The sequence below is a fragment of the Zingiber officinale genome, chromosome 6A, assembly GCF_018446385.1.
Source record: "Zingiber officinale cultivar Zhangliang chromosome 6A, Zo_v1.1, whole genome shotgun sequence".
In the NCBI taxonomy this organism is placed as follows: Eukaryota; Viridiplantae; Streptophyta; class Magnoliopsida; order Zingiberales; family Zingiberaceae; genus Zingiber; species Zingiber officinale.
In genome coordinates, this window is record NC_055997.1 from 71,206,425 (window position 1) to 71,224,832 (window position 18,408).

The window sequence follows — 18,408 nt, forward strand, 5'->3', positions numbered from 1 at the left end:
AAAGCAACAAAGGATTTCCAACCCAAGAACCAACTCGGCGGAGGCGGATTTGGACCAGTCTATAAGGTTGATCTATCTTCTTTTTTTTTTTTTCCTGTTATTGGGCTCTATGCAGCTCCCCTATATGTTCAAATTATGCATTGATAACAGGGAGTATTAGATGATGGAAGAATCATTGCAGTGAAGCAGCTAAGTGTTGGGAAATCACAGCAAGGCGAGTCGGAGTTCCTCGCAGAGGTTAGAATGCTGACGAGCATTCAACATAGGAATCTCGTTCGCCTCGTCGGATGCTGCTCAGAAGGCTCCCAGCGCCTGCTTGTCTACGAGTACATGACCAATGGGAGCTTGAACAGAATCATATCTGGTTTTTACTAAATTTTCCAAGAGACCATATCGATTGCTTTGCTTGCTCGTGTCACACTCATCATTTTAACAAATGGTAATGGAACAGGAAAGAGCGAGCTATGTTTAGACTGGCAGACGCGATTCCAAATCATTGTAGGAATCGCACGGGGATTACAGTACTTGCATGAGGACTCCAACTTGAGGATTGTTCATAGGGATATCAAGGCCAGCAACATCCTCCTCGATGAGAAATTTCAACCTAAGATCAGCGACTTCGGTTTGGCCAAGTTCTTCCCAGAGGATCAAACTTATCTCAGCACAAGATTTGCAGGAACTCTGTAAGTTGATTTGCATGTTGTAGGTAAAAAAACAACAGTTATCGTACCAAGGGAGCCCCTAATATATGGGATTTACTAAAGAAAGATCACATAATTAATAAACACAAGACTTTAAAGCATGCAACTTACAATTCAAAAATCACATATTTGCATTTTGCACACTAATCAACTTGAGAAATGAAGGTTCATTCAAACATTGTATTTCAACAAATTCAGAGGGTATTGTGCACCTGAATATGCTATGAGAGGAGAGCTTTCTGCCAAAGCCGACATCTATAGCTTCGGTGTTATTGTGCTGGAGATCATCTGTTGCAGAACCAACACAGACCTTTCTCTTCCAATCGAGATGCAATATCTTCCAGAATATGTAATTCTTCCTCATATCTGAATCTGTCTTCAGCTCATATTGAAGTCTAGACACAAACCAAAAGAAAAAGTTAAAAAAATATTCATTTTGCAGACATGGAAGCTATATGAAAGATCAAGGCTGAATGAAATAGTGGATCCAAAATTACTAGAAGGAGCAGTGGAGAAAGAAGTGTTGCAGGTGTGCCAAATTGCTCTGCTGTGCCTTCAGCCATATCCAGACTTGAGGCCCCCAATGTCTGAAATAGTGGCCATGCTGACTTGCAGGGCTGAGATATCTTCGACTCCTGTGAAACCAACATTTTTGGAGAGGAAAGCTAGGGTTAGCATCAGGTCTCCATCACCCTAGTTTGTTCATGTCAGAATATCTCTCTCTCAATATATGCATATATATGGCAACTGCAGCTAGCGCAATCCCTAATTAGATCTTCCAGATTTGGATAGGAACTGTAAGGTTGTATATTTCGAGGGGGAAGGTTTGAGCAAATTGAATAAAGATACTGCTGTAACAATCTTTATATTGTATTTTTTGTCCCCTGATGAGAAGAATACAGAAAGTCATAAATCAAGCTAGCAGGAACTCGAAAGATCTCATATTCTCAGGTTTTGAATGATAGCTCATCACATTCTCAAACCAAAACCATCGAAGTATTCTAAAATTGTCAGAAACTTTACACCATCGAAGTATTCTAAAATTTCAAAAGGAGTTGCATCAGCCCATCTTCCTGGCAACATTGCCAATTTTCTGAATGTTTGAATTATTAATAATTGACCCTTTGAAAATGCTATCATCCTTAATTAGAGTTATTAATTTAGATTGGTCCATCGGATTAGTCCAGCTTGTCAAATAATTTAAATAGATTATGTTGGACCTTTGGCGATCGGCTAGAGGGGTGCAAAAAGTCCTGCGATTAAGACGAATCTACCTTTCTCGTTCTTTCAACGTTTAGTTAAAACACTTTAATAAAGAAAGGAAATACTTATAAAAGAGTATGAGACTAATGAGATTACTTGATTTGTAACTGAGGAAGTTGTTAATCCAAGGTAAATGAAGCACATTTACTAGACTCCTTCAATATAAGTCATGTTGGGTTTTTCGGGCCCCGAAAACCACTTTTTCGCATCGCGGAAACCCCGAAACCCCTGTCATCGGATCCGTGCGAAGTAAAATAAAAACAAAAATTTACGAGTACGAGTTTCTTAGACTTAGTTCTAAACTAGATTTACAAGGAGAAAACCTTTTACCCTTGATACGTGCCCTTTACAAATCCCGCTCGTCCAAGGAAGTGCCGAATCTCGAGATCGTCAAATATACGATCCTCTAGAAGTATCCACACGAACAAATGGGTGGAGAAAAACTAAACAAAGGTGTGCTAGCACCCTTGTGTTGGAGTGTATACTGAAAGCCTAAGCTTTGTAAACATTCATTATGAATAAAGAATCACATTTGGTCAAATGGTCTACATTTGTTTGTAGTTGTTCATTTAATTTATATTGTAGATAACATAGTATGTGGTGTCACATACAGAAGATGATGTTATCAGTACCTTATAAATTATAAACAGTAGCTCACGACCAGAATGGAAAGGAACAAACCATTAGAAGGTCATAGTGTAATTAGGTATTAGTTTATCTTGACTATATAATTACACTAGTACACTCAGAGTGTATTGAGTAGGACCATTTGAGGTCGTTCCTTTTATACTGACTTTATAAAGGAACAAAGACCTCAGTTATTATGGAAGTGTGTGCTCTTAATCCTAATATAATAACAAGCACATATATTTGATATTTATTTCTTTAATTTATCAATGGGTGAGATTTAGTTCGATGAATCAATAAACCCGATAAGTTGGGAAATGGTATCACTTATAGTGTGTGTTGTTGATTATAGAAGGAAACTGTGTCCTAGAGATACTAGGTTGATAATGTCCCCAAGAGGAGCTCATAAGGATTGTCATGTTAAACCTTGCAAGTGGACTTAGTCCGACATGACGATAAGGTTGAGTGGTACTACTCTTGGACTTAGATATTAATTAAATGAGTTGTCGAACTCACTTAATTAGTGGACATTCGATATCTTAAACACGGAGACTAACACACTCATAATAAGAAGGAGCCCAAAATGTAATTTGGGATTGGTGCGGTAGTTCAATGATAGTTCTCTAGTGGAATGAATTATCATTGATAAAATTAAGTTGTGTGTTCGAACACGGGATGCTTAATTTTATCGGAGACCAAAACCAATTCCTCCTCTCGGTCCCTATCGTAGCCTCTTATTTATAGAGTTCTATACCCACCCATACCCACCTTCTAAACCCACCAATAAGGGGCCGGCCAAGCTAGCTTGGGAACCAAGCTAGGGCTGGGTGGTCGGCCCTAGCTTGAACCCAAGGTAGTAGGTCCGGCCAAAATAAATTAAAAAAGAAATTTAATTTTAATTTTTATTATTATGTGGAAGATATAATTTAAAGAGAATTAAAATTAAAATATCTCTCTTGTAATAGATCTACAAAAGATTAAAGAAAAAGATTAGATCTCTTTCCTTATTTGTAGATTGGAGAGATGTTTTATTTTCTCTTTAAATATTATCCACATGTTGATAAAATTAAAATTATAGAAATTTTCTTTTTATCAACCATGAAGGGATTTTGAAGAGAAATTAAATTTACAAGAACAAATAAGGAAATTTTTGTTGATTGGAAATTTTTCTTCTCTTTAAATTGTGGCCGGCCATATGAATTTAATGGGGAGTTTTTATTTTATTAATTCCTCATTAATTCATATTAAGGAAAGCTATTGATATTATTTTTAATAAGTTTCCTTAATTGTCAAGGCCAAGGATTATAAAAGAGGGGGTTAAGGTGCCTTGAAGAGAGACAATATTTTATTTTTCTCTCCCTCTTTTCTTCTTCTTGTGGCCGGCCCTAGCCTTTCTCCTTTCTTCTCTTTTGGTGGCCGAACCATACATCTCTTGGAGCTCTTGTTGGTGGCCGGACCTAGGAAGGAGAAGAAGAAGAGGAGGAAGCCTCATCTTGAAGATCCTTTGGAGCATTGGTGGTGATCAAGTTCTTCTTCCTTGGAGGTGGTTCTTCTTGTGGCCGAACCTTGCTTGGAGAAGAAGAAGGTGCGTGGTGGTTCTCATCTCGGAAGATCGTCGCCCACACGACGTCCGGGATAAGAAGAGGAATACGGTAGAAGATCAAGAGGTTTTTCTACAAGGTATAACTAGTAATTTCTATTTCCGCATCATGCTAGTTATTTATGGAAATAATACCAAATACAAGAGGCTTACGTTCTAGTATTTCGAATATGTTTTTTCGAAGTTGTGTTCTTTTGTTTCTTTCTTTTCCTTGTGATTTGATTGTTCTCTTTGGTTAACCTAAAGTTATTTTAGGAAATTAAATATTAGCTTTCTATTAAAGGTTTTGTCTAGTCGGTGGTGGTTGCTCCCATATCCAAGAAGGCCATGTGCCTCACCACGTCAGTACTGGGAACCTTTTATGGAAATTAATATTTAATGGAATTAATAACTTAAGGAGACTTGGGTCAAACGTGTTAAGTTCCGCAGGAGATCCAAGTCAAAACCTAAAAGAACAAATAGATTAAGTTTTGGATCAAACGTGTAAAGTTCCGCAGGCGATCCAAAATTTAATTTAAAAGAACACATGGTAGCTAGGAAAAGGTTCAGACCTTTGTACAAAATTTTTGTACAGTGGAACCTATAGGTTTTCCGAGTAGCAACCAACACCTTGATCAGTCACAGCAAGAGGAGGAGAGGGAGAGCAAGAAGAGAGAGCAAGGAAGAAGATGAGTTGAATATCCCTTGAATGAAAATTCAATCTCATTCAACACCATAAGTGGCCGGCCACAATGGGAATTGAAACCCCCATTCTCATTTAATGTGGCCATTAAAGAGATTTGTAACCTCCATGAGGTGGCACACACATGTGCTAAACATGATGATGTGTAACACTATTGTTGGCCACTTAATGTCAAGTCACAAATGATGTGGCAAAAGTCAAGTCAAACTTGACTCTTCCTCTTCCTCTCAAGTCAAGTCAAACTTGACTTAATCTCTCTCATGGTTGATCTAATCCAACCATTTAATTCAAGCCAATTTAATATAATGAATCTAATTCATTTAATTAAATTGATTCAATGAGTCATAATCTAAATTAGACTCATTGAACACATGAATCAACTTGAGTTCAACTCAATTAGCCCAATTAGGATTACTCTTAATCCAATTGGATTCATCACATGAATCTAATCCTCTTGGTTCATCATATGAACCTAATCTCTATTTAATTGTCCTTAGTATGTGACCCTATAGGTTCTTGTAACGTTGGCAATGCCCCTAAACCCATTTAGGAGCATAAGTAATGAGCGGTATCTAGCAACACATCATTACTACCCAAGTTACAAGAATGTTGAGATCCAACATCATCTTGTGACTATTAATTGTGACTCCTCACAAAATATGACAAGTGTCCTTCTATCCTAGACATATAGATTGATCAATGTGAGGCATAGACCGTGTCATCCTCTGACCAATCTAAACCTTGAACTCCAAGTAGATTCACTAAATCAAATGAGCTCAATATCTCATATTGACTCATTTGAGCATGACCATGCACTTCGTGATCTTACTCTATCAAGAATATCGATGTCTCTCCCGTCATATAGGAGGGATAGATCCCATCTACATCACTCACATCCCTCTGCATAATTCGTTACATACCTAGTAATCACCTTTATAATCCACCCAGTTACGGGTGACGTTTGACGAAACCAAAGTACATAACTCCTTATGTAGGGAACCATGGTGACTTCAGGTCTAAGGACTAGTAGTCATACTAATAGTCACATGAGAAAGTATATGACACTCATATAACGATCCATGATACTTTCTCATGACGGGTCATTCAATATACACACTCCAATGCATACCCATGTGTCAACTTAATATCTCTATATCCATGACTTGTGAGATCAAGTTATCGAGTTGACGTACATGCTAGTCTCGTCGCATTAACATTGTCCCTGAATGTTAATACTCGACTTAGAATGATTAAGAGTAGTGTTCCCTATATCATCTCACTATCGATTCAACCAATCGATTGATATAGGTAAGAACCTTCTACTCAAGGACGCTATTATACTTAGTTTATTTTGGCACTAATACAAGTAAGTATAATAACCAAAACAAATGCCTTTATTTATATAAGAATATGATACAACAAGTCCATAATACAATCATCAAATGATTGGCTCTAGGGCTCTAACTAACAATCTCCCACTAGCACTAGTACCAATCAGTGTAGGCTCTAAGCCCCAATGACTTAGTGTGATCATCATGCTTCCTCTGTGCCAAAGCCTTGGTCAAGGGATCTGCGATGTTAGCCTCTGTAGGTACTCTGCAAATCTTCACATCTCCTCTGTCGATAATCTCTCGAATGAGATGGAAGCGCCGTAGTATGTGTTTGGTCCGCTGGTGTGAGCGAGGTTCCTTCGCCTGTGCTATAGCTTCATTGTTGTCACAATAGAGCTCAATGGTGTTAGGACCAAAAGTAGCTAGAGGGGGGGGGGGGGTGAATAGCTCGTCGCGTGCTCGTCGCTCGGCGTTGCTTGTTTCTTCAAGGATATGCAGCGGAAAATAACAGAAACAATCACACACGCTAACACGGTTGGTTTACTTGGTATCCACCTCACAAGAGGTGACTAATCCAAGGATCCACACCAACACACACACCCTCCACTAAATAAACCTCTCCTTTATGGTAACTACCAAGGGCGGAGAAACCCTACAAGACTCAATACAAGAAGAGAGGGAAGGGATACAAGAAATACAAGCTTACAAGCTTACAATGAGTACAAGAACCCTAACCCTAGTTTCTTCTTCTTGCTTTGATCCGCCTCTTGACTTGGAAGAGCCTCCAAGAACTTTCAAGAACTGGCGATCTCGAGTTTGGGAAAAGTTGTGGAGGAGCTGGTGAAGATCTGAGTTGAATCGGTGAAGTTCTGCCGAAGGAATCGCACGCCAACAGCTATAAACGACGCCAACGGTCGAATCCCAATCGATTGGATTGCTCCCAATCGATCGGGGAGGCTTTGGATCGATCCACGGATCGATCCAGAGCACCTCTGTGCTCTGGAAACATGCCTGGATCGATCCACGGATCGATCCAGCGCTTATCGCGCGAAGCAGCAGCGTCCCAATCGATCCACTGATCGATTGGGACCTCTGGATCGATCCACGGATCGATCCAGAGGGGTTCTGTTCGCGGGGACTCACCGGATCGATCGGCGGATCGATCCAAATCTTCTGGATCGATCCACTGATCGATCCAGATCTGCTGGATCGATCCACTGATCGATCCAGATCTGCTGGATCGATCCACGGATCAATCCAAACCTGCTGGATCAATCCACGGATCAATCCAAACCTGCTGGATCAATCCACGGATCAATCCAAACCTTGGTTTTTGCCCAAAACCAAGTCCAAAGCCCCCTAAACCAACATCTAGTCAACCATGACTTGTTGGTACATAAGACCTAGCATCCGGTCACCCTTGACCAGCTAGGACTCTCTCACCAAGTGTCTGGTCAATCCCTTTGACCCACTTGGACTTTTCTCTTCTTGCCAAGTATCCGGTCAGTCCCTCTGACCTACTTGGACTTTTCTTTCTCGTGCCAAGTATCCGGTCAATCCCTTTGACCTACTTGGACTCTCACCAGATGTCTGATCAACCTTGACCCATCTGGATTTCTCTTGCCTGGCTTCACTCACCAGGACTTTTCCAATTGCCTAGCTTCACTCACTAGGTCTTTCACCTGGCTTCACTCACCAGGATTTTCCTCCTGCCTAGCTTCACTCACTAGGACTTCCCAATTGCCTAGCTTCACTCACTAGGTCTTTCACCTGGCTTCACTCACCAGGATTTTCCTCCTACCTAGCTTCACTCACTAGGACTTCCCAGTCAAGTATCCGGTCATCCTTGACCTACTTGACTCTTCTTCAATCAACCTTGCATTGTCAAACATCGAAACCCAAACCAAGACTCAAGCTTGGTCAACCAGGTCAACCTTGACCTGAGGGATGTTGCACCAACAATCTCCCTTTTGATGTTTGACAATACCAACACTATCACTTACAATACCACATGTAAGTTAGGCTAATCCCATAGCCTAAACCTTCTTCATGCCACTAGGTAATGAATACATAAGTTAAGCCCTTCATTCTCCCCCTAAGAGGGCAAACTCCCTCTAGGTAATGAAAGCCTAACTTACTCCCTTTCATTCTCCCCCTATTGGCACACATCAAACCATCTTTGAGCACACATCAACCCGTGCCTCAATTTTGGGCACTCTTCAACAAATGCCCCATTGTTGAAAACTCTCCCACTGAAGAGTTGCTCATCGTTGTTCACAACTTCACTCGCTGTGACCAACACGATAATGAAGGCCCCATACCCTTCATTAACCTTAACCCTACATTCTCCCCCAATATAGGCAAATGCCCATCCTTGAGGATTATCCACTTGAAGCCACTTGAACAATGAGGATATCCACTCCCCATTAAAGTTCAAACGCTCAACCTTGAGCATATTCTTAACGGAAGGTTGACCACCTTCCAAGGTTCATGAAAAATAATTTTCATGTCTTTAAAGAGTCCCTCCCCCTAAAGACATGGTGGTAACTTCTGTCATTGCACCAACAATGACTTGGAATCCCCAAAACTTTAGGAAACCCAATTTTAGAAGTTTTGAGGTTCAAATATTCAAAATTTGAAACAAACCTCAACCTAAACTTCAACTTAGCCTTCCTTAACCAATCTATCCTTGTTTTCCACACGAAAACACCCTTTTTATGTATACAAATGTATTTTCAGGGGTTTGGAATGGTTACCTAGACTAAAATAGGTTTAGAGTGCTGAAATCAGGCCTTCCCAGCCAAAATCAGCATCCTGGATCGATTGGAGTTGGGTTTCAATCGATTCAGCCTATCTGAATCGATCCACTGATCGATTCAGGATGTGTGGATCGATCGGCTGATCGATCCAGCGAGCTTCTGCTCACGAGAATTGCCTTATGAATCGATCCACGGATCGATTCAGGCACTCCAATCGATCCATGGATCGATTGGAGCTCTGATAGTTGCTGAATTTCAAATTCAGCCAACTTCAGAAACCCCTAGAAAATTCTACAAAAATCTAAAAGTCATGAAATTTCGTGTAGACATTATTTAGGGCATACTTTATCATGGAAAAATAGTTTTCTATGAAAATACATCATATTTTCAAAGATTGACACAAACTTGAAAACTTGCAAAAACTTTAGTGTTTTCTTCAAGTTTGTGTATAACTATTCAACGGTGATTACTATCAAAAGATAGCCTTCACCAAGGTTTTCCAAAATTATTTTTAAAACATGTTCAAAACCAATATCCCACCATGTTCCTTGGGCTTAATGCACATGACTTGTACATTAGCTTTCCCAATGATGGGAAAACACATAACTATGTGTTTTGATGAACCTAAAACTCAAAAGAATGCACTAAATCAACATCTTGAGTTTTGTTCATCTTCCTAACATCTCACTTGTATCTAATGTACACTAAAACACGTACAAGTCACCTTATAGTCCTTATGAGATGTGAGATTTTGGTTTTGCCCTAATCTAGGGATCATGCATATCTATCTAGGCATTCTAGAGATATTAGACATCCACGTAGGATGTCACTTGTCAATACTTGTTGTTAAATGTCATTCGTCCTTAATTACAAGGAATTAAACTTAATGCATGATTATGTTATGGCATACATCAAAAGAAAATAATTTTCAAAAGAAAATATCCTATTACTACATGATGTATGAATATCATGACATGGTATTTTTGGATTTTTCATAATAAAACAATGAAGTCAAAAATAGACATGATGTCATGGCATATGATGGGCAAACAATCATGGCAAGGTTTAGCATAAATAAAATATACCTAGATTACCTATCTAAATATCCTTAATCACTTAGCTAAACTCAAAATATACCACTTGTTTTAACTTAAAACGATACCACTTGTTTTAATTTAAAACATTAAACCTAGATTGCCCTAAATGCTTCAAAGAAATGCCAAAACCTAAATTGACATTTCTTATTTCTCTTGATTTGTTTATGCCACTTAATAATTAAACATATCCTCAAATGTTGGCATATTTCATTTTTCCACAAGAGTAGCACTAAGAAAATACCAAAGTCCCAACTTGGTATTTCTTATATTTTTCTAATTTGTGCCATTTTAAGATAAAATCAATTTTTCCACCAATAGACATATGTTACTCTTTCAATGAGTAAATAATAGTTCCATTTCATTTTCAAAGGTTAACAAAAACCTTGAAAATGCTCCTTGAGTGTCAATTTCCTCAAAGTTGGGTTAACTACCCTTCTAATCGGAGTTGACACTCTCTAACCCATCTATGGGGTAGAGAAGATGCTCCTAGGAACCCAACACCTATTGGTGCTCCTTGGATGCTCTAGGTATTCACTAGGGATAACTTCCCTAGATACCTTTCTAGTGACCTTGTTTGGCTTCTTGGAAGCCTTGGTCACACTTTCTAGGTCAACTCTAGGGATAACCTCCCTTGTGACCTTGTTTGTGACTTTCTTAGACTTCTTAGAAGTTTTAGTCACATTTATTACAAAAATACTCTTAGGGATGACTTCCCTAGTATTTTTAGCTTGACCACTAGACCTAGGGTTTGTTCCATAACTATATGGAACTCTATGGTAAGAGGACACATCCTTCTTAGCCTTTGGTTTGTATCCCAAACCTCTATGGCCATTGGATGACTTTTGTACCCCTAAACCTAGGTTATGCTCATTTTGCCCTAATAGGATATTTTCCATCCTTTTTAGGGTCTTTTCCATTTTATCAAGTCTTGACCTCAAGACTTGATTTTCCATCACTAAGTCCTTAGTTTTTGGTTTTCCATTAAGTTCATGAGCATTTTTGTGTCTAGGCTTGTAGCTACAATCCTTAGAGTTCTTACCTAGACTTTTACCTACATTCCTAGCCTTAGGTGTAGTAGTTTTAGCATGAAAAGCTATATGTTTTTCTTTAACGCTATCATGCTTTCTATTTTCATGGTAAATAGCATTAAAATGATAAAAATTAGAACTAGCATGCTTTTTACCATGATGTAAAGGGGTAGGCTCAATAAAAGTTACCTTCCTTTTTACCTTAGAAGCTCCCCCTTGACTTGAGCTCCCTCCTTGAGCCTTGACCATCTTCTTCCCCTTAGGGCATTGACTCCGGTAATGCCCCTTTTGATTGCAAGAGAAGCACACAATGTGCTCCTTGCTCTTCTTTGTTCCGGGAATGGTCTCCTTTGGCTTCTCCTTGCCCTTTTGTGCCACTTGACCCTTCTTCTTGGCCAAGTTTGGACACTTGCTCTTGTAGTGCCCATGTTCCCTACATTCAAAACATATAATATGATTTTTATTATTAATTGAACTATTTTTACCTTCTTGTGTAGGGATGGCATTTGCTCCTCCATTTGATATTTCTTGAATGTCGGAGGTGGCACCATCTTCTTCTTCTTCACTTGACCCGGATGTAGAAACTTCTCCTTCTTCTTGATCCGGTGTCACCAAGGATTGCTTCCCCTCAATCCTAGAGGTGGAGGCTTCATCATCTTGAATATGAAACAAGGAGTATACTCCCTCCTTGTTCCCTTCGGTGCATTCCCTTGAGGATGAAGCTTCTTGGATTTCCTCTTCTTCGGAGGTTGAGCATCTCTCAATCTCGGAGTCCTCCTCTTGGTCTTGCTCCAAAGAGTCACCCTCTCTGGATTCTTCATGATCTTGTGCAGTGGAGGGGATCTCTTCATGAAGCTTGGCCAATTTGCTCCATAATTCCTTTGCATCTTCAAATTCTCCAATTTTGCAAAGGATGGTGCTTGGCAATAAATTGACCAAAAGCTTGGTCACTTTGTCATTGGCCTCGCACCTTTGGACTTGCTCTTGGCTCCACTTGCTCCTCTTGAGAACTTTGCCCTTTGAATTTCTTGGAGCCTTGAAGCCTTCCATTAGAGCAAACCATTGCTCTATCTCCATCATAAGAAAGTTTTCGATTCTTGATTTCCAAGAATCGAAGCTCGTGGAAGTGTACGGTGGAGCCACCCTTGTGTCAAATCCAAGTCCATCTTGGAATTGCATCTTGAAGTTGAGCTTCTTGAAATCTTTGACTTTTGATGAATTTGCTTCAACTTCTTCACCCTCTAGCTTTTCTTGTTATGCTTGACCCTTCCGGCAATGATTCCGGTGAAGAGCGGCCTCGCTCTGATACCACTTGTTAGGACCAAAAGTAGCTAGAGGGGGGGGGGGGTGAATAGCTCGTCGCGTGCTCGTCGCTCGGCGTTGCTTGTTTCTTCAAGGATATGCAGCGGAAAATAACAGAAACAATCACACACGCTAACACGGTTGGTTTACTTGGTATCCACCTCACAAGAGGTGACTAATCCAAGGATCCACACCAACACACACACCCTCCACTAAATAAACCTCTCCTTTATGGTAACTACCAAGGGCGGAGAAGCCCTACAAGACTCAATACAAGAAGAGAGGGAAGGGATACAAGAAATACAAGCTTACAAGCTTACAATGAGTACAAGAACCCTAACCCTAGTTTCTTCTTCTTGCTTTGATCCGCCTCTTGACTTGGAAGAGCCTCCAAGAACCTTCAAGAACTGGCGATCTCGAGTTTGGGAAAAGTTGTGGAGGAGCTGGTGAAGATCTGAGTTGAATCGGTGAAGTTCTGCCGAAGGAATCGCACGCCAACAGCTATAAACGACGCCAACGGTCGAATCCCAATCGATTGGATTGCTCCCAATCGATCGGGGAGGCTTTGGATCGATCCACGGATCGATCCAGAGCGCCTCTGTGCTCTGGAAACATGCCTGGATCGATCCACGGATCGATCCAGCGCTTATCGCGCGAAGCAGCAGCGTCCCAATCGATCCACTGATCGATTGGGACCTCTGGATCGATCCACGGATCGATCCGGAGGGGTTGCGAGGACTCACCGGATCGATCGGCGGATCGATCCAATTCCTCGGATCGATCCACCGATCGATCCAGATCTCGGATCGATCCACGGATCGATCCAAACTCTGGATCAATCCACGGATCAATCCAACCCGGATCAATCCACGGATCAATCCAAACCGGATCAATCCACGGATCAATCCAAACTTGGTTTTTGCCCAGATCATCCAAACCTTGGTTTTGCCCAAACCAAGTCCAAAGCCCCCTAAACCAACATCTAGTCAACCATGACTTGTTGGTACATAAGACCTAGCATCCGGTCACCCTTGACCAGCTAGGACTCTCTCACCAAGTGTCTGGTCAATCCCTTTGACCCACTTGGACTTTTCTCTTCTTGCCAAGTATCCAGTCAGTCCCTCTGACCTACTTGGACTTTTCTTTCTCGTGCCAAGTATCCGGTCAATCCCTTTGACCTACTTGGACTCTCACCAGATGTCTGATCAACCTTGACCCATCTGGATTTCTCTTGCCTGGCTTCACTCACCAGGACTTTTCCAATTGCCTAGCTTCACTCACTAGGTCTTTCACCTGGCTTCACTCACCAGGATTTTCCTCCTGCCTAGCTTCACTCACTAGGACTTCCCAATTGCCTAGCTTCACTCACTAGGTCTTTCACCTGGCTTCACTCACCAGGATTTTCCTCCTACCTAGCTTCACTCACTAGGACTTCCCAGTCAAGTATCCGGTCATCCTTGACCTACTTGACTCTTCTTCAATCAACCTTGCATTGTCAAACATCGAAACCCAAACCAGGACTCAAGCTTGGTCAACCAGGTCAACCTTGACCTGAGGGATGTTGCACCAACAAATGGGGTCAGCGATGCTAGGAGCCACCCCAAGTTCAGTGATGAACTTGCGGATCCAAACTGCCTCCTTTGCTGCCTCTGATGCAGCAATGTACTCGACCTCTATTGTAGAATCAGCGACTGTGTCCTGCTTCGAACTCTTCCAGCTCACAGCACCACCATTTATGCAAAACACGAACCCTGACTGCGATCGATAATCATCCTGGTCGGTCTGGAAGCTAGCATCACTATAACCCTTTACAGCTAGCTCATCATTGCTTCCATATATCAAGAAATATTCTTTAGTCCTTCTTAAGTACTTAAGAATATTCTTGACCGCTATCTAGTGACTTTCACCTGGATTTGACTGGTATCTGCTCGTCATGCTCAAAGTATATGAGACATCAGGTCGAGTACATAGCATGACGTACATGATAGATCCTATGGCTGAGGCATAAGGGATCTGATCCATACGGTCTCTCTCCTCTCTAGAAGAGGGACCTTGAGTCTTCGAAAGACTCACGCCATGTGACATCGGCAGAAATCCCTTTTTGGAGTTCTGCATGGCAAACCGAAGGAGTACCTTGTCAATATATGTACTCTGACTTAGGCCAAGCAATCTTTTAAATCTGTCTCTACAGATCTGTATGCCTAGAATGCGAGATGCTTCACCTAAGTCCTTCATTGAGAAACAACTCCCTAGCCAGGTCTTGACAGACTGAAGCAAAGGGATGTCTTTCCCAATGAGTAATATGTCATCCACATACAATATGAGGAAGACAACTATATCCCCTACAACCTTCTTGTAGACACAAGGTTAATCTTCATTCTTGATGAAATCAAACTATTTGATTGCATCATCGAATCGAAGATTCCAGCTCCGAGAAGCTTGCTTTAGTCCATAAATGGACCTATGCAGCTTGCATACTCTGCTAGCATGCTGTGGATCTACAAAACCCTTAGGTTGTGTCATGTACACATCCTCGAGCATGCTTCTATTCAGAAACGCGGTTTTGACATCCATCTGTCATATCTCATAGTCATGGTATGCTGCAATAGAAAGCATGATCCGAATGGACTTAAACATCGCTACTGGAGAAAAGGTTTCATCATAGTCAATACCATGAATTTGCTTGAAACCTTTAGCTACCAAGCGACCCTTATAGATAAGTCCATCAATGTCAGTCTTTCTCTTAAAGACCCACTTACACCCAATTGGTTTTACCCCTTCAGGTGGATCAATCAAAGTACATACTTGGTTGGTGTACATGGATTCCATTTCGGATCTCATGGCCTCTAGCCATTTCTCGGAATCTGGTCTCATCACAGCTTCCTGATAGGTGGTAGGCTCATCCTCTATGAGCACAACGTCATCATGGTCAGACAAGAGAAATGAGTATCTCTCAGGCTGACGACGTACCCTATCAGACCTGCGAAGAGGTATGTCTACTTGAACTGGCTGTTATTCCTCAACTCCTTGTGGAACAACATCATCCACAACATTTTGTGGTTCCAGTTCAACTTCCATCGAGGCTTCAGTGCTATGGTCCGCATCTTGAACTTCTTCAAGATCGAACGTACTCCCACTAGTCTTTCTAGAAACAAAGTCCCTTTCTAGAAAGACCCCAGTCTTTGCCACAACTACCTTGTGCTAACTGGGAATGTAGAAGTAATATCCTTTCATTGGGATATCCAATAAAGTAGCACTTGTCGGATTTGAGTCCTAATTTGTCTGAGACTTGACGTCGAACGTAAGCCTCACAACCCCAAATCCTCATAAAAGACACCTAGGCATCTCTCACAGTCCATATCCTATATGGTGTCTTTATCACGGCCTTGGATGGAACTCGGTTGAGTATAAAAGCTGCCGTGTCTAGAGCATAGCCCCAAAGAAATGTAGGAAGATCTGTGTGACTCATCATAGACCGTACCATATCTAATAGGGTACGATTCCTCCTTTCGGATACACCATTCCACTGTGGTGTTCCAGGAGGAGTGAGTTGGGATAGGATCCCACACTCAGCTATATAGTCACGAAACTCATGGCTAAGGTATTCACCACCTCGATCTGATCGAAGTATCTTAATACTTTTGCCAAGCTGGTTCTGTACTTCATTCTTTAATTCTTTGAACTTTTCAAAGGATTCAGACTTATGTGTCATCAAGTACACATAACCATATCTACTGAAGTCATCAGTAAATGTGATGAAGTACCTATAACCGCCTCTAGCAGCGACATTGAAAGGGCCACATACATCACTATATATAAGTCCTAACAAATCAGTCGCTCTTTCGCTGTGCCCACTAAAGGGAGTCTTGGTCATCTTGCCTAGTAGGCATGACTCGCACGTCTCATAAGATTCAAAATCAAATGAGTCCAGCAGACCATCCTTATTGAGCTGGGATAAGCGCTTGTCATTTATATGACCTAAGCGACAGTGCTAGAGATATGTTTGGTTCATGTCATTTGACTTGAACCTCTTGGTATTTATGCTATAGATAGGGCTTTCAAGGTCTAGAATGTAGAGTCCGTTAATCAGAGGTGCACTATAATAGAACATATCTTTTAAATAAACAGAACAACATTTGTCCTTTATTATAAAAGAGAAACCTTTCTTGTCCAAATAAGAAACTGAAATTATGTTCTTAGTTAAAGCAGACACATAACAATATTCATCTAATTCTAATACAAGCCCAGAGGACAGAGATAGAAAATAAGTCCCTACAGCAACAGCAGCAACCCGTGCTCCATTGCCTACGCGTTGGTCCACCTCGCCCTTTGCCAATGCCCTGCTATTTCTCAGCGTCTGCACATTAGTACAAATGTGAGAAGCACATCCGGTATCTAATACCCATGATGAAGAAATAGATAGATTGACTTCTATAACATATATACCTGAAGTAGAAGTCTCACTTCGCTTCTTCTTAAGATCTTCCAGGTACACCTTGTAGTTCCTCTTCCAGTGCCTGGTCTGACCGTAGTGGAAGCAGGTAGCATCCTTAGCGACCCCTCCTTTAGGCTTCAGTGCCTTGCCTTTGCCCTTGGCTTGAGACTTTCCCTTGCCTTTAGGCTTGCCCTTGCCCTTTTGTTTCTGAACCATCAGAACAGAGTTGGGCTTAACCTTCTTAAGGTTGATCTCAGCAGTTCTTAACATGCTAAGCAGCTCGGGCAGTGGCTTGTCAATTTCGTTCATGTTGTAGTTTAGAACGAATTGACTATAGCTATCCGGCAAGGATTGCAAGATTAGGTCAGTGACCAGCTCTTGGCCAAGTGGGAATCCCAAACTCTGTAGGTTTTCTATGTATCCAATCATTTTGAGTACATATGGGCCTACGGGAGCCCCATCTGACATCTTGCACTGAAATAGTGCCCTTGAGATCTCAAATCTCTCATGCCTCGCTTGTCCTTGATACAGTTGACGAAGATGTTCAACCATATCGTAAGCGCCCATCAACTCATGTTGCTTCTGAAGCTCAGAGTTCATGGTCGCGAGCATTAGACATGACACATCTAATGCGTCATCTTGATGCTTCTTGTAAACATCTTTGTCTGCTCGCGTAGCATTGACAGGAGGAGCCTCCGGAATAGGCTGCTCCAGAACGTACGGTTTATGTTCTTGGGTGAGAACTATTCTCAAGTTCCTGTACCAGTCCAGGAAATTTGCTCCGTTGAGCTTGTCCTTCTCAAGGGCAGAACGCAGGGAGAAAGAGTTCGTATTCGACGTCATGATTATCTACAACAGAAAAATGCAGAAAATAAATATCATATTCTTTTAAATCATTTAATTAGGCTTTTAACTAAATGATGCTCCCACTGAATTCTATAATTCATGTGGGACAAGATCTACATCATACTAACCCTTGAGTTAGCTTTGGCTAATACACCCAAGATTTAGTATGATCGGTAGGTAACGATTTACCAATTACATCTCTATGCAACTCTTGTTTATAGGATCATTATCCGCAGTTATATTAAAACTTGAGTTAGCTTTAGCTAATACGCTCAAGAATTAATATAAATATGATTTATGTCCTATCTTTCTAACCATTGGAAGAATTCCTATAGTTGTACTCGATCCAACCAAGTTAACTAGGAATACTCAATCTAATTGAGTTTGTACTCACCCATGCATTGATAAGCGGGACCAAGATTGTCCCTCTGTACCCTACCAAGATAATATGTGTTGCTCTGCTTTGGCAGATTCAACAACACATGTGATCGAGGTAGTGATAGGTATCACGGCATGGTAGGCATTAGAGTTGATGTGATTGAGATCTAATCTAATCGAGAGGGTGCATCTTGTACACGATTTAGATCTAATCTAATCGTTAGGCACTAATTAATTACTAATCATGCATCACATATACACAAGCAATTAATTAAATTATTTGTGATTAGTCATGGCCCTACTACGATCTTCTCAAGCCAATGAGAAGATCAGATGGTCAACCTAGGGTCAACAGCTTC

The 18,408-nt window shown here is 41.1% G+C and overlaps 1 protein-coding gene across 1 annotated transcript; it reads left to right on the forward strand.

Moving 5' to 3' along the window:
• The first annotated feature begins 243 nt into the window (after positions 1-243).
• On the forward strand, positions 244-1,398 carry LOC121994911 (probable LRR receptor-like serine/threonine-protein kinase At1g56140). Its single transcript, XM_042548793.1, has 4 exons — positions 244-364; positions 452-683; positions 900-1,050; positions 1,144-1,398. Exons 1-4 carry the CDS (start codon positions 244-246, stop codon positions 1,396-1,398), a joined length of 759 nt encoding a protein of 252 aa, XP_042404727.1.
• Positions 1,399-18,408: the final 17,010 nt, after the last annotated feature.